The sequence below is a fragment of the Nannobrachium achirus genome, assembly GCF_963921795.1.
Source record: "Nannobrachium achirus genome assembly, chromosome: 4".
NCBI classification, from domain to species: Eukaryota; Metazoa; Chordata; class Actinopteri; order Myctophiformes; family Myctophidae; genus Nannobrachium; species Nannobrachium achirus.
The window spans coordinates 27100535-27125534 of record NC_137813.1 but is presented as its reverse complement, the minus strand read 5'-3'; the positions used below and the strand labels follow the sequence as shown (position 1 = coordinate 27125534).

General features: G+C 43.5%; 1 protein-coding gene across 1 annotated transcript in view; it reads right to left on the bottom strand.

The window, feature by feature from the left end:
* cacna1ia (calcium voltage-gated channel subunit alpha1 Ia) overlaps positions 1–25000 on the bottom strand; it is a gene marked incomplete at both ends in the record, with an annotated part of 282782 nt that overhangs the window by 76104 nt on the left and 181678 nt on the right. The window contains 5 exons of the mRNA XM_080723189.1: positions 3888–4011; positions 6750–6850; positions 8444–8687; positions 9535–10022; positions 10703–10818. Coding sequence (XP_080579315.1) covers positions 3888–4011; positions 6750–6850; positions 8444–8687; positions 9535–10022; positions 10703–10818 — 1073 coding nt within the window. The remainder of the gene's footprint in view (positions 1–3887; positions 4012–6749; positions 6851–8443; positions 8688–9534; positions 10023–10702; positions 10819–25000) is intronic.

The window sequence follows — 25000 nt, the reverse complement described above, 5'->3', positions numbered from 1 at the left end:
GAGGGGTCAGCCATGATCTTTCTTGCCCTCCTCAGCGCCCTGGAGTCGTGCAGGGACTTGAGGGAGGGGTAGGGGACGGCCAATCACCCTTTCTGCAGAGCGTATCACCCGCTGCAGCTTGATGAGATCTTTTGCGCATGCAGCGGGGAACCAGGTGATGATGGAGTGAGTGAGGATGGATTCTATGATGGCCGTGTAAAACAGGGTCATCATGGCCCTCGACAGTCTGTATTTTCGCAGCTGACGAAGGAAGTACATCCTCTGCTGGGCCTTTCTCAGGAGGGTATCAATGTTAAGTTCCCACTTCAGATCCCTGGAGATGATCATCCCCAGGAACTTGCAGGACTCCACAGCGTTCACCTGGATGTCTTCAAGCATGATGGGAGGGGGCGGGGCTGGGTCCTTCCTGAAGTCCACCACCATCTCCACTGTCTTCAGAGCATTTAGCTCCAGGTTGTTGTTGTCACACCAAATCCGCAGCCGCTCGATCTCCCTCCTGTAGGCTGACTCGTCCTCGTTAGAGATGAGGCCTACCAAGGTGGTGTCGTCCGCAAACTTGAGGAGCTTGACTGACGGGTGGAGAGAAACACAGCTGTTGGTGTAGAGGGAGAACAGTAGTGGGGACAGGACACAGCCCTGTGGGGAACCGGTGCTGGTGGACCTAGAGCTGGAAATGTTCTTCCCCAGCTTCACCCGCTGAGACCTGTTGGTCAGAAAGTCCGTAATCCACCTGCGAGTGGAGGCAGGTACTTGCAGCAGGGATAGCTGTTGCTCCAGGATAGATGGTAGGATGGTGTTGAAGGCCGAACTGAAGTCCACGAACAGGATCCTGGCATAGCTGCCGGCAGTGTCCAGATGTTTCAAGGTGTAGTGCAGAGCCATGTTCACGGCATCCTCCGTGGATCTATTCGCTCTGTATGCAAACTGCAGCGGGTCCAGCACAGGATCAGTGATCCGCTTCAGATGGGCCAGGACAAGGCGCTCCAGGACCTTCATGACCACAGAGGTCAGGGCGACGGGTCTATAGTCATTAAGGCCTGTGACCTTGGCCTTCTTGGGGACAGGAATGATGGTCGAGGCCTTGAAGCATGCTGGGACATGACCCAGCTCCAGCGAGGTGTTGAAGATGTGGGTGAACACCGGGGCGAGCTGGTCAGCGCAGTGCTTCAGGACGGAGGGGGAGACAGAATCCGGACCGGACGCCTTCCGGGGGTTCTGGCTCCTGAACAGCAGTTTCACCTCTCTCTCTGTGACAGTGAGAGGGGGTGGGGGAGGGGAGAGTGGTTGTGGCCGGGGGGGGGTGGAGGGGGAGGGCAGGGGGGGAACTTTCCTTCTCAAAACGACAGTAGAACTCATTGAGCTCGTTGGCGAGGGGGAGGTTGTCAGACGCCTGCGGGGACCTGGACTTGTAGTTGGTGATGGTTTTAAGTCCTTTCCAGACAGAGGAGGAGTTCCCCTCAGAGAGCTGTTGCCGCAGTTTCTCCGAGAAGCGGTGTTTCGCCTCCCTCACCACTTTGGCAAACCCATACTTGGCTCGCCTAAACAAGGCCACGTCGCCGCTACGCCTGGCCACCTCCTTCTCCGACCTCAACCTCCTGAGATGGGCTGAGAACCAGGGCCTGTCGTTGTTGTAGATCTTCCTGTAGCGGAGGGGGACACACACCTCCTGGCCGAGGCTGATGAATGATGTCACAGTGTCTGTGTAGTCATCCAGGTTGTTTCCAGCCACAGGCCCCGCCCACTCAACAAAGTCCTGATCACAGCCCGCATTCTCCAGCCAAGCACTGAGTCGCTCACTTGCCTCACTGGACCACACTCTGAAACTCCGCACTACAGGTTTTGATATTTTTAATCTCTGCCTGTAGCGAGGGATCAGATGGATGAGATGGTGATCACCCTTGCCCAGAGCAGCACGTTGGACAGAGTGGTATGCCTGCCGGATGGTACAGTAGCAATGATCCAGAATGTTCTCACCCCTAGTAGCACATGTAACTTGCTGTCTGTATTTGGGGAGAGCCCGACTCAAATGGTTGAAGTCACCAAGCACCACAGCAAAACTGTCCGGGTATTTACGTTCCGCCCCCGACAGCTGGTCAGCTAGTGTGTCCTCTGCTACAGTGACGTCAGCATCCGGAGGAATGTAAACACACACGAGGAGGAACGCGTTAAACTCACGGGGAGAATAGAATGGACGACAGAGGATGAAAAGAGTTTCAATAGCAGGAGAACAGTGTTGTTCCAACACTGTCACATCAGAACACCAGCGGTTGTTCACAAAGAAAATCAATCCTCCTCCACTTGACTTCCCAGCCGCCTCGAAGTCTCTGTCACAGCGAAACGCGGAGAAGCCATCCAACTGTACAGCCCCGCCGGGGACCGTAGGCGTCGGTTTCGTCTCCACAAACGCGAAAACAGCCGTGGATTTGAAGTCATTCTCCCGCGAAACAAGCAACCGGAGTTCATTCATTTTATTGGGTAGAGAGTTCACGTTGCAGAGGAATATACCTGGCAGCGGTGGACGCGAACTTCTCCGCCGTAGGCGAACCAGGCAACCGCCTCGCTTCCCCCATTGTCTTCGGGTCCAACGTACGGCGCTGGCGAAGAACGCTGTCCCCTTCAGCAGAATATCCAGTACATCCGTGGAACGGGTGAGTAATGATGGTAAAATATCCAGTGGGGTAGAACACCCAATGTGCAGCAGCTCTTCTCTTGTGTAAGAAGGTTCACACGATACGTACAACACGAAAAACAAACAGAATGCAACACAAGTAGTCGCCATAGCAGCCCTGGACGGCGCCATCTTGGATGGATTCATACCTGTCGGTATGAATGAGATGAAAGAACATGGCCTTTACAAAGCTCCAGACAGAGTACTGTACGATTGATGACATCACCAACTTACCAGCTGAACTACAGAGTTTGACTTCACTGACATTATACTTGTATAAGCTAGAGTGCAGTCATGTTGTACTGAATAAGACTTGGAACTAACAATTGAAAACATAAACTCATTAGGAAGGTCTTTATTGAGGTAATAAATCAAGTGACAAATAGGGTAATTTCCTCACTGACTTCCTTGCAATCAAACTTCTTTTTTGCAACCAGTGGAGTGGAGTCATCTCCTGCTGGCCTTTAGATAGAATGCCTTTAGATAGAATACACGTCCAAATTGGCAAAAATTTTCAGGCCGGAAGCTTCCTGCTTGATATCGCCGCTGCCCTGATCCCTCGTTCGCCGATTAGGAAGAATCAGACCTATCTGTAGGCTGGAAATGTTGTAAGCAAAGAAGTCTGGATGTTGTGGAAAGTGCCTGTAGCGATACTGAGCAATACAGATACAATAGACGAGTATATATAGACTATTAGGAGCACTGCACTCAGTAGAGTTTATTCAGTACCTCCCTCCACCAATGCATTTGATAGGATATGAGTGATTATGTAATGTTGCCTTGAATTTGAACTTGTCCTTTTCAACCCAAAATGTAATCAGGTCTTCGGGGCAGATTAATTGTTCCCCACCACACGGTTTATGAAAATACAGTTATTGATTAATTTTGTTTACAAGCAAATGTACAAACAGAATGAGGCAAAAATATAACCCTGTTCAACTCTGCTGGTAGAGGTAATACAGGGAGACACGCTTGAACGTTGCCGTGATTTCCCCCCCCCCCCCCTGTTTTAAGTGGACAGAAAGTGTTCAAATTATGTTTTTATGTCTTAACCTGTTCATTAAGAATACCTGGTTTTCAATTGACTGAAGGGGAGAGGATGATTTTATTGTGTCTAAAGCAGTATTTCGATTGGGCCTTTTGACTCAAGAGGCTTTCAGCTTTTGTACAAAACAGAAAAACGCTGGAGTGTTAAGATTGTGTGAAATTACAAGCTTACCAAGCTGCCTTGCATGATCTTGGGTCTCTCCAGAGCCACAGTGATGCAGTTGGAGAAGATGAACGCCAACACCACGTAGTCAAACAGCTTATGAGCTATGATGGACTGACATATCCGTCTGAACCTGATGGAGGGGCGGAGGAGAGGGAGAAGAGTTAGAGGCAGGAGAGGAGAGTAGAGTAGAGTAGAGTAGAGTAGAGTAGAGTAGAGTAGAGTAGAGTAGAGTAGAGTAGAGTAGAGGAGAGGAGAATGAAGGATAAGTAAATTTACTCCCATTGATTCCGGATGGGGACCCAAAGCATTTGGGTCCCCATCCGGAATCAATGGGGGTACATTTATTGTAATCAACTTTTTTGTCTTAGGAATGCAACAAAAAACCCATAGATATTTTTGAACTCAAGTCTCCATGGGATCTTGGGGGTGAACTACTCCTTTAAGCGTCCTGCGAAGCTAGGCGAATAAGCCATGAGTGGGACATACATACTGTATGTACAAACAGACAAAGCCAGATGTAGGAGCGGTTAGCACAGCTTAAAAAAAGACAGTGATTCTCAACCTTTTTCCTTACTCTGCCTCTCACTCCTTCCCATCTGCTTGAGTCAATACACACTCATTCACTCAGTGATTAGGCCGCCCCTGGTTCAAAACAAATTGCATTAACGACACTCTCCCAGGCAGAGCTCTGCTCTCCTGAGTGCAGCGCAGTTAAAAGAAAGATGAGTGACAGAGAGAGAGAGAGAGAGAGAGATAGAGAGAGAGAGAGAGAGACAGACAGACAGACGAGAGAGCAAAATTGAGAAGGGACCAGAATAAGATGACTCATTTATTTCACCCCGCTCCTCTCCTCATTAGAGTGCTCATGGGATACTTTTAAAGCTACAATCTGTTGGTTTTATATGTCCTCTCCCAACAGAGAGAGGCAACTGTAACACCCGGGAATCAAACCCACGTGCGGTTCGCCCGTGTGGGAAACCAAACATCTACTGTATGAAAGGGAATACCAGCTTGGCGAGGGGAGATATTGGACTTATGAGCATCGGGCAGGGCTACTAGTACGTTTCCTACCTACCCGACATTTACGTAAACTTCTCAATGGAAGAGTAGGGAGACCACGCGTAGTTACATAGTATTATACTCTATCATACAGATTGAGCATGTGGAGCAGATTTAGATTTAGATTCAACTTTAGATTCATTTGTTGTTGATGGATTGATTATAACTTTACATTGACACATTGACATTGTGCCGTTTCAACTCTTCAGTATTGACTACTATTTTTCTGAAAAATATCCTGCAAATCCATTTTGCCCAGGTTTCTTTTCCTGTTTTTCCTTTCTAATTTGTATGGAGAATGGAGCGTATTTTTGCAGAAACTCGCAAATGGCAAGAAACCACTCCATTCCCATTGAAAAGCACTAAAGCAGAATCTACCTTCATAGGTAGATTTAAACTTCTAAGTCAGAGAAGGTCATGAAAATAGCAAAAACAGCTGATCTACAAGCTCAATGTTCTGCAAATTCCCTGAAAATCTACTGTCTGTGTGAGGTGTTGAAATGGCACATCTGTACATTACATTTAGTCTCACTACGTGCATTTTGCCAGCTTGCTCCCGCTGACCCCCAGTGCAATGCCATAACATATTTCCCATTTCTTGTTGACAAACGGCTCGGAGACGAGATGTCAGAAAAGAGAAATTCAGTTTGTTATCAACGAGTCAGCAGATCGATGCTCTAATCCAGCCCTGCTCTTAGCCATGCTAGCCATCCTTTCTATTGACGAAACACCCTGGCAACCCGCCTCCAATATCGATGTGAGAGGCTGGGGGCTCTCCATAGTGTATATAAAGCCTGCGTCCAGCCGATAAGGAAGGATGAACACTACAGTGGGTGGGGGGTCTCAGAGGGAATTAGACACAGGACCCCTTGGGAGAGACAACAACCTATATGACCAAAGGGCCCTGCATGGGGGGGCTTCATGCTTTGACGTGAGCTCAGCACAGTCAAATCCTCAGTGTTAAATTTACAAATCAATTAGTTACAAATGGAGGATACTGAGGATTCTACTGTGTAGTACAGCTACAGCTAATGATTATTTGTGTCTGACTATGCAATTAACCTAAGCAATTGATGTAGACCATCAAATGCTGGTAAATAAGGTAATGAAGTATAAACTGTTGCTAAATGCTTGTTAGCTGAACCCAAACAGACATCTTTAAATTGCTTAAACAAATACAAATATTCACTGTATGATAAAGATTACCACTATGGTTATTCGGGTGCCAAACTTCAATTTAGTCGGTCAGCTTGGCTTTCTGATGATTGATAATTGTTTCACATGTGCACCCATGTGTATAACTCAGTCTATACAAACACATGCAAATGTGCACACAGTATGTGACCCACCATGGCAAAGAGCCAGTCATTGAGGATTTCATTCATTTTTTCATACAAAGGAATCATCATACCTACAAATTGACATATTGGTTGTGCAGTTTGACCCACCAGTTTTGACAATAGCGGCTTTTATAGAGTGCTTATAGAGCTGATGTCTTACAGAGATACAGCAAGCTGATAAAACTGGACTGAAAGGGCCATTTCTGTGATCTGTGAGATTTTAACAGCTATCCCAGAATGCTTTGCTGAAAGCTGGCGGTCTGAGGGGTTCCAGGTAGATGCTCAGATAGTATCCCAGAGTGCATTGTTCTCATTGGGGGGTGTGGGGGGGCAAATCTACAAGCGAGAAGAGAAGAGAAGAGAAGAGAAGAGAAGAGAAGAGAAGAGAAGAGAAGAGAACACAACACAACACAACACAACACAACACAACACAACACAACACAACACAACACAACAGACGGTGTCTCACTTGTTCTGCGGGGAGAAGAGGAAGACAGACCAGTCCTCCCTGCTCTCGCACCATTCTGGTCTGTACACCTCCAACATCTTCTGGATGCGGAAACACAAGCTCTGCATGGACACACGCACGCACGCACGCACGCACGCACGCACGCACGCACACACACACACACACGCACACACAGGCACATATACGCACACACACACAAACATAAACACAAATTAAATCATTTTATGGTAAATGGTGTATTTGATAGAGCACCTTTCTTTAAAGCGTTTTACAATGTGGATTACAGTCACCCATTCACACATTGACGGCAGAGGAAACAATGCAAGGCACACGCACGCACACTTCCTGCGAACACTAAATGCTCCCTCCGACACGTAAAACATAAGCACGCACAACAAACCCATAACTCCCTATTTTCAATTATTTACAAACGTGAAAACTATTCTAATCTATACGAGCCCATCAGAGCTTCATCCTCACCATTAGCATCTGCCTACGGCACCTGCCTCTCCCGCTGTCTAAACAACCCTATCTAATTAACCTTGTTTTGTTCCTAAGCATGCATGTTTACAATGGAAGAAACAATGGCGGCGCAATGGGGGGTCCGGGCCATGAAGAATCTCAAACAGTCGCTTCCATCCAAGGACTTTAAAATCCTTCCCACAGAGAGAACAGAGAGAGGTAGGGAGGGGATTATTTGTATATGTACGAGCTTGTAATCATTAGGTATTTATTTAGCAAATGTAGTGATTGTGTGTTTGTTTGTTTCAGATGCACAGTAAAAACATCCTCAAGGTTAATTTGTCCATTTGTAACTCAGAATGTAAGGGTCCATTTGGTTACCTTTGTACACCTTCTACAGCTGTTGGAAGATTTTGGCGACAGACGCGGTGGACAAAGTGTGTGTGCGCTAATTCTCACCATTAATTTATTGCCATCTGCTTGTGTTTGTAGTCGCACATTGAGGAATTATCCTCAGCCGACCTTTGTTTAAAACTGTCCATGGTACGTTGCTGACGGATTGCGGTAATCAAACAATATAAATCACGAGCACACTGAACATCTGACGAATCACGCTCGGGATTCCTTGGGCTAGGGAGGTGTTCAGAGGTGTTCAGCTAGTCAGACAGTTTTGAGTTGCAAGAAACTACGCAACAGAACGTCGGAAGGCATTGCCGAAAGTTCCTATGACGTCATTTTGTTCTTATTAAACTACCCTTCCTGGAACAACAAAGCTCGTGTTCGGTTGCTAGTTGGAGTTTGTACGCACGCACGCTCCCGCACGCACGCACACACATTCACACACACACATGCACACACATGCACACACATGCACACTAGGGCATTAACCAAAAAAAAGTTGACAAGTCGACTCAGTTGACTTCATTACACAAGACTCCGACCAGGGAAAGTCGAAAGTCGAAAGTTGAAATGGTATCATTATTTTTGCTCCATGTGTGCGTGTGTACAGCATTCAAACAGTAGGATTGCGTATTGTCAAGGACAGAATGATTCTCTCCTTTTCCAACTGTATTTTGTCAATGAAATGAAGCACTCACTCATATAATTAACTCATCTATAATATTAACATAAAAACAAGAGCCTAAACTGAGTCAATTCGTCTTGAGTTGAGTCGACTTGCAAAACTCACAGGTCATTAATGCCCTAATGCACACACACGCCCCGCAACTCACATAGTCAATCTCATCCTCCAGGTCCTCCCTGTCCTTGCAGCGTGTGTTGACCTCGGGGAAGACTTCAGTCAGCAGCCGGTCCCGGGGGTTCCCTCTTCCGGTCTGTGCGGCGTGGAAGCGCCTGGTGGACGGGGGCTGCTGAAGGAGCTGTGACAGGGAGGTCTTCCCGTTGCAGTCCTGGTGCTCCCCTCCCAAAACACCACCACCACCGACGATGAGCGTCCCCCCAGAGAAGCTCTTCTTCCTGAGCGGGCCGTGGAGCCAAGGATTAACTAACTAAGTAATGAAAACTAAAACTGGCAATCAGTTTGGTTAACAAACAATCAAACAATCAAAATGAAAAGGAGTCTTTCCAGAAATAAAAAAGGTGAACTAACTGAAACTGTATTGTGCGTTGTTTACAAAACTAACAAAAACTAATGTAAGATATAGAAACAGAGAAATTGTCCTTATGTAGCGCCCCAGACAACACCCGGTCACACCAACTCTGCCAATCAGGCTCAGCTCTATTGGCACGGTAGGTTGTGCGTCGGTTTAGTGAGTGGGAGACTGAGGTTCGATTCCAGCTCGGTACGAACACTACATCTGGCGTAGTCGGCAGGACCTTGAGGAGGTTCTCGTGAGGAAGCACTCCCAAAAACTGAGGTGGTAGATGTACTGTAGTGCCCCATGCAGACAACACTGGGCCACAACAACTCTGCCAATCGGGCTCAGCTCTATTGGCACGGTAGGTGGTGCAACGGTTTGCTCAGTGCTCAACACTACACTTACAGTATAGTTTTAGTACATTTTTTTCTTCTATTTCTGCAGTTTTTCTAAGCTTTCTTTTAATCTTACCCCTGCTACAATGAAAAACAAAAAACTAACTCTTAAATGAATTAAAAACCAAACTTTAACTCAACTTTTATAAAATAACAACTAAACTAAACTAGACTGCACTCTGTCGAGGCGCCAACTTGCACCTTGTATCAGGTCACATAACACTTGCAGAGTGCGGTTGCTGTCTGTGACTAGTTACTAGCGCAAGTAACTCCTAAACCCGCTTAAACACATTAAACAGAAATTAAAAACATGAAAAAAAATGATAATACATGAATAACCTTGCATGGAGCGTGGCGGGGGGCAGCAGAGAAGGAGGCAGGTGATGGTGCAGTGCCATCGGGTTGGGCAGCGGGGGTCCGGGGATCTGCAGCAGGTGCGGCAGCTCCAGGGACAGGGCCCGCCGGTCCCGCCTGGGCACGAACTGACCCGCGATCAGAGGCGGCGGGAGGGCACAGCGGAGCGCCAGGCTGGCGGGCGGAGGAGGTGAGAGCAGGGACTCCTCCTCGCGGTGGTGGTGGCGGTAGTGGTGGTGCGGGGACGAGGAGGCGCGGGGCCCCCGCACGCGGAGGCTGCCCCCCAGCACCCCGCCCAGGTCCTCCTCCAGGCCGTGGACAGGGGCCGGGGGGGAGGAGGTGGGAGAGGAGGAGCAGCAGGGGTGACCTCTGCCCAGGCTGTTCCAGCTGGAGCGACGGGCCCACAGGGCCTGGGGGTGAGGGGCCAGCGGACGACCCCAGGTGTGGTAACCCCGTCCCAGATACTGATAGAATGATCCATTCATTCATTGACAGACGGATTAGAACAGATTGATTAGTATAGGGGGTCAGCAACCTTCTTGAAATGAAGTGCCATGTTTTTATTTTCTAGATATTCAGTGTGCCATGTCAGCATACATTTTAATGACATACCATCAAAGTACTGACATATTTTGATTGTCAAGACATTGTTATAACGATCATTAGCATGAATGTAGAATTATGTGCAGGATGTAATTTGCTGCAAATTAGGTGTCTACATTTAAAACAATATTTGATTTAAAAAAAAATCCTCTCTGTCACACTTCTACCAGTGTGCCAGTGATCATCCTCCCCTGTGCCAGTGTTGGCACCCGTGCCTAAGGTTGCCTACCCCTTGTATAGACGAACATCATCATCTCTGTCACTGTCACATGAGACACAGACATCAACTGTTGCAGTCATGGACGATAGATGTATTTTCATATTACTGTTAATAGATCACTTACACTTAAGATTTATTAACATAATATTATGCTAACCTATTTATCTATCTACAGTCTGTCTGTTTAATTGTGAGCCATTGAGACACACTGTAATACCAATAGAAAATGAAACAAAAGGTAGCACGTTTCTCTACGAGTACGGTATAAGCCAACGTGGATACTGTTGTTGCGTTCAGTGATTAGACACAGTTCAGACTCACCACGGCCCTCTGCTCCCTGCCCAGAGTGATGACACTGTTCTCTCCGGTGTAAAGAGCTGCAGGCAGCGGAGACATGTCCAGGTGGCCATTAGGAGTCAGAGTACAGATCTTAGGGTCTGCAGTATGGAGGGAGGAAGAAAGGGGTTGAGAGAAGGAAGTGAGAGGAAGAAGTTGGAAGGACGAAGATAGTTTATGGAGGAAAGGATGGAAGGGTGAAGGAAGGAGGGAAGGAAAACAAAGAGGAAAAAAGCAGGGGAAAGAGCCATTAAAACGAAAAGCATTAATAGATTTAATGCACCTTGGCCACAATATGCGCAGTGGGCTGCATAACGGAAGTGGTGGAAGTGCTGCTGTTAAGGGAAGTTACCTCACGCAGTGCAGGTCTGTTTACATCCCCCAGCGAAACAAACATAAATAGATTGTAGCTCTTAACTCGCTCTTAATAGGTGTAACTTTGTCAGAATCCATATTTTAGTTTGGATATTGTTTATTATGAGCGCAACCAAAGGGTCGGGGGAAGTAGAACAGTTTTTTTCCACAGCGGGGTATACGTTTAATTGCGGGAACACTGCACTGTGAAAAAACATCCGGGAAAATTCTCATGGCAGAAGGCGCACCATTCTATGCCGTCTCAGCCTCATATTTGTAACCAGGCCTTTTCTTCGCAGATGAGTACCTAAGCCTGGCTAAGCGAGGCTAGATTTAATGTCAGACAGCAAGCAGCAAACCATCCCTCTCTGCTGTTGATTTGTCCTATTCAAACACACTACTCCCAGTGCGTCTTAATGTAGCCTGTGGCTACAGCTGGTCCAGGTTTGATATCATTATCCTGCTCTCACAGGAGACAGGAATATCCGCTCACACTTCCTCTGCTCCCGGACATGCCTTTTTACATGAAGGTACCTTGTGGATACGGAACATAAATATGCATGATCTTCTTTTTTAAAAGAAAAAATATATTTTGGACTGGAAGAACTGTGATGTGTCTATGTCCTCCACACCCAAATGTGTAGGCCTAGCTATTTAACAGAGGCATGACATTTCTGTTTTCTATGAAATGGCTCTCTTCAACCAGTGGTCCTACCCGACCAAAGGTTCTAAAGGTTTCAAGAGATGAGCAGGGAGAGAACGTGATGTCACACCATTGAAAGTAATAGCTGAAAACATCTCAAGGCGCCACCTGTCCATTGAAATCAATGGACCGGGAGGAGGGGGGTTGCTTGTTCTTAGTTACTGTATTAACATACTCTACAGTATTTTAACATGGATTAAATATTGTTATGGATTTGAAAAGTATTATATTTTGAATTAACATTTTGGAAACTGTTTGAACATTTCACCTATAATGACACTTCCTCATACACAAAATAGGGGCACTAATAATGTGGTAAAAACACTCACACAGCACCAGCGTAAAGGCACACTTCACCTCACAAAGGTGTCTAGCCGAGGTTCATCAGAGAAACAACCATCAAATTCACATTCCATAGAATTCTGGAAGGCCACTGATGCTGCTCCAATTCAACAGGGACTTCTTAATATCCATTTTTATAGAATTCAATTTCATAATTCAATGGAGCATAAGTTAATGCTATTCCACAATGTAATATCATATGACCGGACGGAGCAACTAGATGGTCATCGAAAATGTTAGCATCAGGATCAGATCACTAACGTATTGTCTTACGCATGAGTATGGTCTCATCCGCAGTGTTTTAAGTTGTTTTGATCAAGTTTAACAAAAGATAAACATTTTTAAAGGAAACAAATATAGCAAAATATGTTTTGTCTTGAGCTATCTCTTGCCAGAGCCTTATCACATAAGTCATTCTAAGTGAATAGGTGAGGCAATGAATTGAAGGTGAGGGAAATTGCCCTTTTGTGCATGGCTGGATGACGTGACAATGGAGGAGAGAGATAGATTACCATCTATTTGCTGCGCTGGGTCACATACTTTATCTGAATAGATTTAACCAGGGACGGTTTGGCCATTGGGAGTACAAGGAGAATGCCTTTCTTTCTGTGGGTCTGTAGAGGGTTTTCTTCATTTTTTTCTGCTCAAAGTAGACAGAGACAGTCTCTTGTTAAAAGTGGTGTTACACAACATCTTGTTACCCATCAGATTCTCTTAGCTACCGACCTGTCAGTGTGAGAGTATACTGTAGGTCACAGAATAACCAAAAGTGGTGTAGCACCGCACCGCGGTTTAGGGTTTAATCTATGTTGTGTTTAGTTGACTGGATAGGCAAGTTGTGACCCTGACACCAACCTTGGACTGTATCAGCTGTGTGACAGAGGCCATATGCACAATGGATCTGTTAACCCTGTTAATGAACGGTGTGATGCTGAAATGAAATGTGATGAGCACAAGGGATCTAACATTATGCTCTCTCTCTCTCTCTCTCTCTCTCTCTCTCTCTCATTATTATTATTATTTACCCCTCAATGCATTATTCTCTCTCTCTCTCTCTCTCTCTCTCTCTCTCTCTCTCTCTCTCTCTCTCTCTCTCTCTCTCTCTCTCATTTTCATATTTTGGCTAGGGAAATGTGGTTTTCTTTAGGCTACCTATACCTAAATCCTTAGGCCTATGGGGTTAGGGTTTTATGCGAGGGGTGGTCTGCTGTTTTGTTGGTTTGTCTGTTTGTTGTTGTTGCGTTGTTGTCCATGTCTGTCATATGTCTGTTATATGTCTGTTCGTCCTGTCTTGTCTGTTCGGTGTTGGTTTTCTAATATTTCTGGATCTGCTTCACTTTATTATGTCTGGTTAGTGATAGTATTGTCCTTAAACTTAAAACTTACACATCTATATGGATAGTGTTAAAGGTCTAAAAGTTATTCATTTGAATATAAGAAGCCTTCGTTGCAAACTTACTTTACTTCGTACATGGGTTGAATTGCACAAACCTAATATTATTACCTTATCCGAAACCTTGCTCTCCAGTCGAATATCTAACAATGAACTTAAACTCACAAACTATGTCTTGTATAGAGCTGACAGGGGAACCAGGGGAGGTGGCTTAGCTATGTATCATCCGAGCTGGTTTCTGAACTAATTACACCACTTGTAGAGGCATCTCATTTTGAGAGTATGTTTGTAAAGGTAACTCTGCATGAAAATAAGTCTATTATTATAGGAAATATTTATAGACCTCCTTCTTCACCTGCTGAATCTTTTAACTGTATTGCCTCAACTATAAACTCTATCATTAACAAAAACGAGCTTATTATTCTTGGTGATTTTAATAAAAACTGGCTTGATAAATCCTCTAGTAAACAAAAAAGCATATTTGGTAATTTGAATTTACATCAGTTAATTAACACTCGGGTGACTGAAAATAAAAAACTACCACTCTGACTGCATTTATAGGTCAAATTGACAGGTAAATTCTCTCCCTTTTTGCCCAGGAGAACAACACCTCCTCCCCTGCTGCCAGCGGGGGTTATATTGTCTGTTGTTCTATTGACAATAGAACCCCTGCTGGCAGCAGGGGAAGAGGTGTTGTTCTCCTGGGCAAAAAGTTTAAAGAATTTACCTGTCAATTTGACCTATAAATGCAGTCAGAGTAGTATAAATGTATATTATTTCATACTTAGGAAATGTTTCAGAAGGGGAAAAAAAACGAGAACATATATCTTGAGTATTTAGGAAAAGTCATGGAAGGGGAAATTTCTGAGACCTTCACGGGGAGAGTTATTGCACTTTGCAATCTCAAAATCGGCCAAAATGACCTGTTAGTCACCCATGTGTTAAAGAGCCTACTCGTGTGACACCTACTTCTCAATCTCTAATTGATTGGATCCTGGTTTCACATCCTGATAGAATAATGCAAGCAGGAGTAATGTCTGACTGTTTCAGCGACCACTCACTTGTATATTGCGTTTGGAAAATCAAACTTCCCAAATCACCACCCAAACTAATTAAAATCAGGCAATACAAAAAAATGAACATTGACCAATTTATTAATGACCTTATTTCTATCAACTGGGATAGGTTCCAGTTAATACCTAATGTTCATTGCGCTTGGGATTTCTTTTTTTCTGAATTTACTAAAATTATTGATAAACATGCTCCGTATAAAAATATTAAAGTTAAAGGAAGGCACCTTCCCTGGATCACCTCTGAACTTATAGCTCTTTTCAGGCAGAGAGACACTGCCTGGGCTGCTTTTCGTAAGTCTAAGGATCCTGCTGATTGGGAAAGATACAAGCGGCTGAGAAATATGTCCAAAACTTTGACTAGAAATGCTGAGGCAAATTATTATAGGGAATCTCTTAATCGTGATCTTAAAAACCCCAGAAACTTCTGGAAGAAAATGAAGGAGCTAACTGGTTCTGAAAAAAATATATCAACTAATCAATTAAGAGTCAACAATGTTGTTCTACATAAACCAAAGTTAGTTGCTGATGCATTTAACAATCATTTTGCCTCAGTCTCTTCTCCCACAATGCATGATCCTTATACTGCGTTCAATATTCCACCACCCTGTAACAGCTCCTTTTCCTTTAGGAATATAACACCTGTCGAAGTTTATGCTGCAATTAACGATTTGAAAGTAGGTGGTGGTTCTGGTTTAGACGGCATTGAAAACAAATTTCTAATCATTGCCTCACATATTCTCATGTATCCACTTTGTGATCTTTTTAATCTATCTTTATCCACCTGTGAATTACCATCTATTTGGAAGTGGTCCCGTATCACCCCTCTGCACAAAGGGGGTGATTTACTAGAGCCCAATAACTATCAGCCAATCTCAATCATTTGCTCCACTGTGAAAATATTTGAGAAACTGATTTATAACCAACTATCACATTATCTAGATGAACACAATATTTTATCACCCTGTCAATCTGGTTTTCGGTCAAATCACTCCACGAATACGGCACTCATAAAACTCACTAGCGACATTCTTTCTGCTACTAACAATAGTAACCTAACTGGGGCAATTTTTATTGATTTGAGCAAGGCATTTGACCTTGTTGACCACTACCTCCTTTTAGACAAGTTGTATTCTATTGGTCTGTCAAGGAATGCTTTATTATGGTTTAACTCATATTTGCACAATAGAAAGCAATGTGTTTTAATCCAAGGGTGCAAATCTGACCTCGTAGTCCAAGAAAAAGGTGTGCCGCAGGGCTCAACTCTTGGTCCGCTTCTCTTTTCTATTTTTATTAATGACCTCCCTTCTATTATGTCACAATGTAGTGTTCAACTCTATGCTGATGATACCGTAATATACATCTCAGAGCCTACTCTGTCACACATTGAATCTGCTCTACAATCTGATTTTAATTCCTTACAACACTGGTTAGCTGCCAATAAACTTTTACTGAATAAAAACAAATCATTTACAATGATCTTTGGTACTCGCCAGAGTATCAATGCAAAAGCTAAATCACATTCATTTGCCATCCATAGCCTTGATGGTACACATCTGCAACGAGTTGATCATACTAAATACTTGGGTATCTGGTTGGACTCTGAATTATCATTTAAGTTCCATATTGACAGCATTGTAAGGAAAGTTAATGTTATTGTGGGAGTCCTATACCGTTCTAGAAACTATCTTACTTTTCCTGTTAGAAAAAAGCTTGTACTTCAACTCATTTTACCAATTATGGACTATGGAGACGTTGCATACTGCTCCAAAAACTATTCTTATCTCGCTCAATACAGTTTATAACAAATTATGCAGATTTGTTCTTGGATGCCCAATGCCCATTCACAACTCATCATTGTGTAATGTATGAAAACTTGAATCTGCCCTCTCCCGCTGTAAGAAGACAGCTCCACTGGTTTCAATTCATCTTCAAATGTATTCATTTTAATTATCCACAATATCTAAAACAATACTTGTCTCCATTTACATCTAATTATCATCTGAGGCACACCACCCAACATTATTTCATTGTTCCTTCATCAATTAAAAAAGCAACAGCCAAGAAAGCCTTTCTGTTCAAAGGTCCTTCTGATTGGAATAACTTACCTGCAGATATTCGTTCCATTTCCTCATTTAATATGTTTAAAAATAAGCTGTCTTCTTATTATGAGAGAACATGTTCATGTTTTTAACTTATAATAATGAATAACTTTTGCTTAACTTTAGAAGTTACAACTTTATATCTTATCCTTTATTAAGTATGACTTTATTACATACTATCACAGCAGTTATGACATCCATTATATTGCTTTTTAATGATCCAGTCTTTGTTTGACGGTTCTGTTTTCCTTGTCTGTTTTTCCGTTGTCCTGTTTGTTTACTTGTATTGTCTATTATTCTTTCTGGGTTGATTTGGTTGTTTTTGTTTTGTTTTATGTTTGAGTTATGTTCTACTGTTTTCCTTGTTGTCTGTTTTCCATTGTCTTGTCAGTTGAGGGTTGATTTGGTTGTTGTATTTTCTGATTGATTTTGTTTTGCTTTGTTTCTGTTTGTTGTTGTTTTTTTTTTCTCTTTTCTTTTCTCTCTGCACTTTTTTCTTGCTCTGTTGTACATTTTTGTTTGTGCTTAGGAGGATCCTCTCGAAAACGAGATGCTACATCTCAACGGGGTTATTCCTAATAAAGAATTTCAACACACACACACACACAGTGCCCGGAATCTCCACTAGAGGGCGCCCAGTGGCCAGAGAATCCACCATAGACATACGCTGTATATGCACAAGCCGTGCGCAGCCATGACGCGCGTGAACAGTTTCCTTTGTGTCATGAACAGGAACAGGATGAAGTTAGCTTGAAGTTAGCTATTGGCTACCACTCATTTTAGAAGCCCAATTTTCGGCGATTTAGCCGTGATTAAACCTTGCGCACCTCATGGATAGGCATAGAACAGAGAAAATTAGCTCCAAAGATCCTGGATTGCATTGGAGTGGACGGCAAATATCGGCGGCGCGACGCTCTCGCGGGCCGATGTAAACCAATCGCGGCCGGCGGCCGGCTCAAAAATTTTGCCCGGTGCTTCGGTAAGGCCTCTGGGTGTTTAAATAATTTTATATAATATCCCGAACTAGTTCGGGATCCGCACCCCGGACGATAAAAAGGCCGAAATAAAGCCGAACTAGTTCGGGATCTGCACAAGAAGAGTTAAAGCTATACTGTGTAAGTTGCTCAACTAGTGGTCTGTAGCAGTATAGCAAACCGCGGTCGCGTCTGCTTTTTTCGGCCGTTTTTCGCCGCGGACCGGGCCGTCCGACCACCGCGTCCACCTCGCCGAGACGCTTTCAATGAGGTCTCCCGTGTCCCTCTACGAGCAGCGGTTGGGGAGTTACATGCTAGACCAGCGTAAACAAAGCTGTTGAAGCAAGCTATTTCCTGAAAAGACGCAAGATGCACTGTAATTGGCCGGTAGTGTATCATGTGTGTATGATCTGCGATGTGATTGGCCAACGTATACACAACGTATACAGATGATGCAGATTACGTCATTTTGCCGCAAAATTCTCCCCCCCTCACGGCTCATAGAAAACATCTAAAGAGAAGGCTTCAGAAGCTGAAAATAACGGAGTGGGTGTTCTAAAACTTTAGCTAAAACTTTTTTTTTAAAAATTGTCCTAACAGTTAGGACAATTTTAAGATTTGTTTTATAAAAAAAGTTACATGGTATAACTTTAAAGAAACTTTACTGAAATATAGGTAAATGGTGCATTAATCCATTCACACACGCATTCATACACCGATGGCAGAGGAAACCATGCAAGGCACCAACCAACTCACCGGGAGCAACTAGGGGTTCAGATTCTTGCTCAAGGACTCTTCGGCATGTGGATGGAGGAGCCGGGATTTGAACCGCTGACCAATGGATCATTGGCCAACCTACTCTACCTCCTGGGCCACAGCCGCCCAATATAGGGCCTATTTACAGTAGTTTATTGCAGGGGGTCTGTACTTTGTCGCCTCTTTTTGTTCCCTATACACCAAATCTCCATTTGGTAAATAGGAGATCTACTACAGCTCACAATGAAGCATTAGCTTGAAGGTCCACTATTTTCCCCTAATGTTCACCTATTTCTGCCGAATGTTCACCTGCTGTAATATGACATTCCCACATCTTTCCCCACAACAAAGTTAGGGTTCATGTGATTAATAAGGCATAGGCATTTTTTTCCACAGCTTCCTTTCCCTATTACGCCTTTCAAATTTGTATGGAGTATTGGGCAAATGGAAAGAAACCATTCCACTTCATAGGTAGATTTAAACTTTGAGGTCAGATAAGGTCATATAAATAGCAAAATAGCTGATCTACAAGCTCAATGTTCTGCCAATCAACTGGGAATCTATACTGTCTTGCCAATGGCATGTGATTTTTTTAAATGGCAGATCTATAGGCATTTAGCCAATCCGGGAACCCAATAAACACATAGGTGATGAGAAGTGATACAAAGAAAGAGTGAGTCTGCAGTCCTGAGACTATCCTGACAGAGGGGGAGGTCATTCCACAGTTTGGGAGTCAGGGGGGAGAAGAGTCAAGAACCCATGCTATAATGGACTATTCACGGACCATTGTTTTGCACTTTTGCTGCTCAGACAATCAGCTTGAGTCGTTTAGCCAAAATGTTAATGGGATTTGCACTGGAAGCCAGCCTGATGATGTGCCATGCAGCTCTGCATTGCAGCCTGCATTATACGGCACTTGGCCGTGTCTTTCTTGCTATTCTGCCAGTGGGGGAGGAGGGGAGGGGTGGGGGAGGAGGGGAGGGGAGGGGAGAGGAGAGGAGAGGAGAGGAGAGGAGAGGAGAGGAGAGGAGAGGAGAGGAGAGGAGAGGAGAGGAGAGGAGAGGAGAGGAGAGGAGAGGAGAGGACTTGGCTTCTGCATCCACTCAGATGGTCCATGTTCTGTATCTGAAAAGCCTTGGGGATTGGCAATGAGGAGAGCAGCATATGTTTTATGCATATCTAGTCTGTGTGGATGTAATGATTATTTTGTAAAAGCATATTGCATTGGTTTCCAAAGAGACCATCAATTTTGAAAGCATATTATACAAATATGTACTTTGGAACATTTCTGAAATATAGTTTAACACAATTACTGCCTTTTAATCTGAAGTTTGCTTGGTGCCTTGGTGCCGCGCCGTTTCCTCCGTAGGCCTCCGCTATTATTTTGAAGGGCCGGAAGGGGGTTGTTTTTGTTTTTTTGGATTATCACTTGACGGCAACGATTACGTCATCTAGTCACATGACAGTGTGAGCCCAGAAGAGAAACATGGCTGCGCCCAGCCGAGTGTATTTGTGTACCTTATACAGGCCATGTATACTGTACAATGTCTCTTTTGGAGTAAATGAGGTCTCTTTATGGGTTCACTTCGCGTGCACGCCCGACGTGCGTTGTAAACAAATCGCGGACATTACCGATGCGGGCGCGACGGGAGCGACGTACAGTAAGTAATCATACCTTTACTGTATATACAGTAAGATTGACAGTCCTCACCGTCAACGGCACCATGGTTTTAACCCTTTCAATGACGGTGAGGATTGTCAACGGCAGCAGAACAGTTAACAGTACTCCCTACAGTACAGTGCTGCTGTTTCACTTACCACTACTACAGTAATTACTCACCAAACATATGGTCTGATAAGAATCATTTCACACTGCCAAGATTTTTAGTTTTACTGTCAAGCACACTGTTGTGCCTTAACGCTTTTCAACCACTTACTATTTTGAGTCATTGTCAGGTCATTGAAAATAGCAGCTCCACAAGCTCACAGCACATTGCAATGCGACAAGTTGTGAGCTTGTATATCTGCTGTTTTGACTAGTACACTGTACAAGTGTAAAATGATTCAAATTAAAGCTGAAAATAATCCCTGCATGAATTAAAGATTCATGAGTGGAGTCCATAAATCTGTGACATATTTTTCACACAATAATGTTTAGCCAACAAGACGGGAGCGACGTACAGTAAGTAATCATACCTTTACTGTATATACAGTAAGATTGACAGTCCTCACCGTCAACGGCACCATGGTTTTAACCCTTTCAATGACGGTGAGGATTGTCAACGGCAGCAGAACAGTTAACAGTACTCCCTACAGTACAGTGCTGCTGTTTCACTTACCACTACTACAGTAATTACTCACCAAACATATGGTCTGATAAGAATCATTTCACACTGCCAAGATTTTTAGTTTTACTGTCAAGCACACTGTTGTGCCTTAACGCTTTTTAACCACTTACTATTTTGAGTCATTGTCAGGTCATTGAAAATAGCAGCTCCACAAGCTCACAGCACATTGCAATGCGACAAGTTGTGAGCTTGTATATCTGCTGTTTTGACTAGTACTCTGTACAAGTGTAAAATGATTCAAATTAAAGCTGAAAATAATCCCTGCATGAATGAAAGATTCATGAGTGGAGTCCATAAATCTGTGACATATTTTTCACACAATTATGTTTAGCCAACAAGACTCATTAATTCTGTTCCGTAGCATTTTAATGAGTTTAAACGACTTAAACAAACGATCTGAACAAACTAAGAAGCTATTTAAGGAAATGTTTTTTTTATGTATGGTATGGCCGACTCTGACAGGACGCAGCGATTGTGAATGTGATGTTGTGCATGCCACTGGCAAAGATTAGTATTTTAAAGTATTTATCATAAAGTATTTCATGTTATAAAATTAAATAGAAGCTCATATCCATTATCATCATTGTTAACCGTCAAAATTGTGTGTGCCTGAATGAGGAAAATACGTCACCGAACATTTATTAGTATTATTAGTATTTTCAAACAATACAGTATTTCACATATGATGTGAAGTATTGTGATTTGGGTTCTGATCTGGGATTTTAATTAATTGTTCAGTTCAACACAGCTGTCCTTCCATATTGCTTAATCTCTTTCAAACTTTCAAACATGAACAGTTGCTCTCCCTTTTGTTTTAGAACAAGAATAGTAGAGAAAAATGCAACAAAAGATTCTTTGATTTTGATTTTTTTACTTTTTATTTTTGTCCTCAGTAATCTCTAGCCAGATCCCTATCTCTGAATTCACTTGCATGTGAACAGAACCAGTCTGCCTACACAGCTCTGGGACCGTGGGCGGATTTAGCCCAATCCGGCTCTGACCTCCACTGAACCACCAGAGCAGCCAAAGCGGAGCACAAGAACAGAGTGGAAGAGCAGTTCAACAGTAAGCATGTGAGGATTATGTGTCAGGGGTTGCAGACAATAACAGACTTCAGAGGGAGAACCAGCTTTGCATGGGGAGAGACCCTCTACCTCCCTCCCCAGTGATAGCTGACAGTGGTAGAAAAAGTACTCAAATGTTTTACTTTAACGCTTCCAGTGCCAGCCCCTAGAGGGCACCAAAGAATGCCAGGGTTTGTCCCATAGGCGAGCGCATTAGCATCCGGGGACTCACGTTGCAGTGACGCGCGTGCTCACGTTCGTGCACGTCATGGAAAGGTCCCGGATGAAAAGGGCTACAAAATAGCTATTAGCATTTTCTCATTTTAAAGATCATTTTTCGGCGATTTCGCCGTAAATAAACCTCGCGCCACCTCCCTAAAAACACAATCCAGAGATATGGACCTTCAAAGATGTGGTTTTTCATTGGATTCGGCGGCGATTGGCGGCGACGTTACTCGCTAACGGCCGGCCGGGGGGCGGCCGGATCTCGGCCACTGGATTGAAAATTTAGGCCCAGGCTTCAGAAGGCCTCGGATCATTTTATTCATTTCATTAAAAAAGCCGAACCTGTTCGGGATAGGCACACTGGACTACGTTCCGGAAGCGGCGCTGAACATTCGGTGAACATTGGGGGGCTCAAAAATGTATTTTAAACCATTTTTAATGGAATATATCGTCGGACCATGTAAAATGGCTCGCTGGCTAGCGTAGGACGAGCCAGGACCACCCACGGCTCTACAAGCAGCTCAGGGTAAGTAAAATAAAATAAAAAAAATTGTATTGGATTGAAATAAAGCCGAACATGTTCGGGATAGGCACTGTATGTGATAATAAAAGTATCAATACTGCATAAATACTCTGTTACAAGTAAAAGTCCGGAATTCAAAAGGTAAAATTACAAAAGTATCGGCATCAAAATTTACTTAAAAGTACAAAATGTGTGAAAATAGCAGATCTACAAGCTCACAACGCATCGCAGTGTGTTGTGAGCTTGTAGATCGGCTATTTTCAAACAGCCTACTGTAGGTATAAAATAGGGATAAAGTAGTTTATGTATGTTTTATAATATTATAATTTATATCTTCAAAGTAACTAGTAACTAAAGCTTTCATATAATTGTAGTGGAGTAAAAGTACAATATAATATAAGGATCCGAGATGTAGTGGAGTAGAAGTAAAAGTAAAGTACAAATACCTCAAAGTTTTTAACTTAATTACAGTACTTGAGTAAATGTACTTAGTTATACACTGTAGTCCCGGGAAAACTTTATTTTTCTAGATAAACCTTCCTTGTGAATGGGTTTTTACATTATAGAGTAAGTCCATTGAGTTCAATGGGGGAGTGGTGCAAGCTTACCATAACTACAGTAGCATCTACCAAACAAATAGGTGATGAGAAGTTATACAAAGAAAGAGTGAGTCTGCAGTCCTGAGACTATCCTGACAGAGGGTGAGGTCATTCCACAGTTTGGGAGTCAGGGGGGAGAAGAGTCAGGAACCCATGCTATAATGCACTATTCACGGACCATTGTTTTGCACTTTTGCTACTCAGACAATCAGCTTAAGTCGTTTAGCCAAAATGTTAATGGGATTTGTACTGCAGCTTCACATGACAATAAATAGGCAACCACACTTTAAATTTCCAATTGCACCTTTCTAGTTACTTTACACCACTGGTTGCAGACAATAACAGACTTCAGAGGGAAAACCAGCTGTGGGGAGAGACGCTCTACCTCCCTCCCCAGTGATAGTAAACAGTAAACAGTAAACACCTTTCTTTGCTCAAGGCAATCAGCCCCGTCCATCCGGAGATAGCCCTGCCTGAGGAGGCCAGCCCTCTAAATATCTCAGTGGCTGATGTGTACAGATATAGCCTTCAGGGTGAACATCTGTAAGGTTTCATGTGTCCTCAGAGCATCCGCCGAGCAGCAGGCTGTTGATCCTTCAGGCTTCAAGATTCCCATCACTGTCTCTCTGTCCCCCAACAACAAGCACCCCAAGGACTACAGACCTTGTCGGGTAATGCTATGGGTTTCCCGATGAAGTATCTTAACTTAAGGGAGATAAGGGCGGCCCTTCATAAAGTCCTGGTAAGAAGGTGCCTTAAGTTACGGGTGCGCCCGTTCGGGGAAACAAATATGCACACTTAATGGCCTTCTTACCACAGTACTAGAATGATCTGTAGTACTTAACCGGGGCTGTGCTATCAATCGATGCCAGGCTAAGTGATTGTTCTACACAAGTACATGCTCGTGAATGAAGTTTTGCTGTATCAATAATAAAACAAACAGAATCAGGCTGGGCAATACAGGCCATTACACTGTCTCTGTCACGCTTTGCACCGTGTATAACTGTGAATAATTATACTCCATCCCACATTCATACATATTTGATGCTGCTATGTGTTGTCTTTTACTTGCACAAGAGACTACGTTTGTTGCTTTTATTCTTTTGAGTCTTTTTTCTCTATTCTTATCATTTATGTAACTGCAATTCAGTTCAGTCAGGTAGTTTGTAAGTAAAATACTTGCACCAACTACTTTACGCAACTTGCGATGTGACAATTATAGTTGAAGTATAAGCTCTATACTCTGAAAGGACAGCACATTATTTTCCTTGAATGAAATTGGATAAAGGCCAACAGCACTGTGCATAACCACACATACTTTAGTAGCTATCGTATGCTACCGGTACATCACATAGTCCAATCCCCCAAAGGAAAAGCTATAGGGAATTATTATTTACATATGAATACAAGGTGGTCAATCATCGCTACTGCTGCTTGAACTTGGTCACCCGATTTGTTATGGTAGAGAATATTGAGCTGTTCTTGACCGAGCCAGTGAGCAACAGCTTTTAAACTCTGCAATAGCACATCAACTCTTTCTGTGTTCAGGGTCTTTCTTTCTTTAGGGGTCTGTCAGAATGTTATCCTCAGAGTTAAATTAATACTGAGTATTTGACAGTGACGATTGGGCTATTATTATTTACTAGAAGGGCGGCCGAGCGTCTAGTCGGCGTCCTGGCCAACTCGGGAACAATGTAAATAGGGAATGAATGTCCCGCTCTTTAATGCAAACCCCATTATACCTGTTGTCATAGGATCCGTTTTGACCATCTGTTTGCGTGTGTCCATTTATGCCCATATATGGAGATATCTGTCTGTTTACGTCCATGT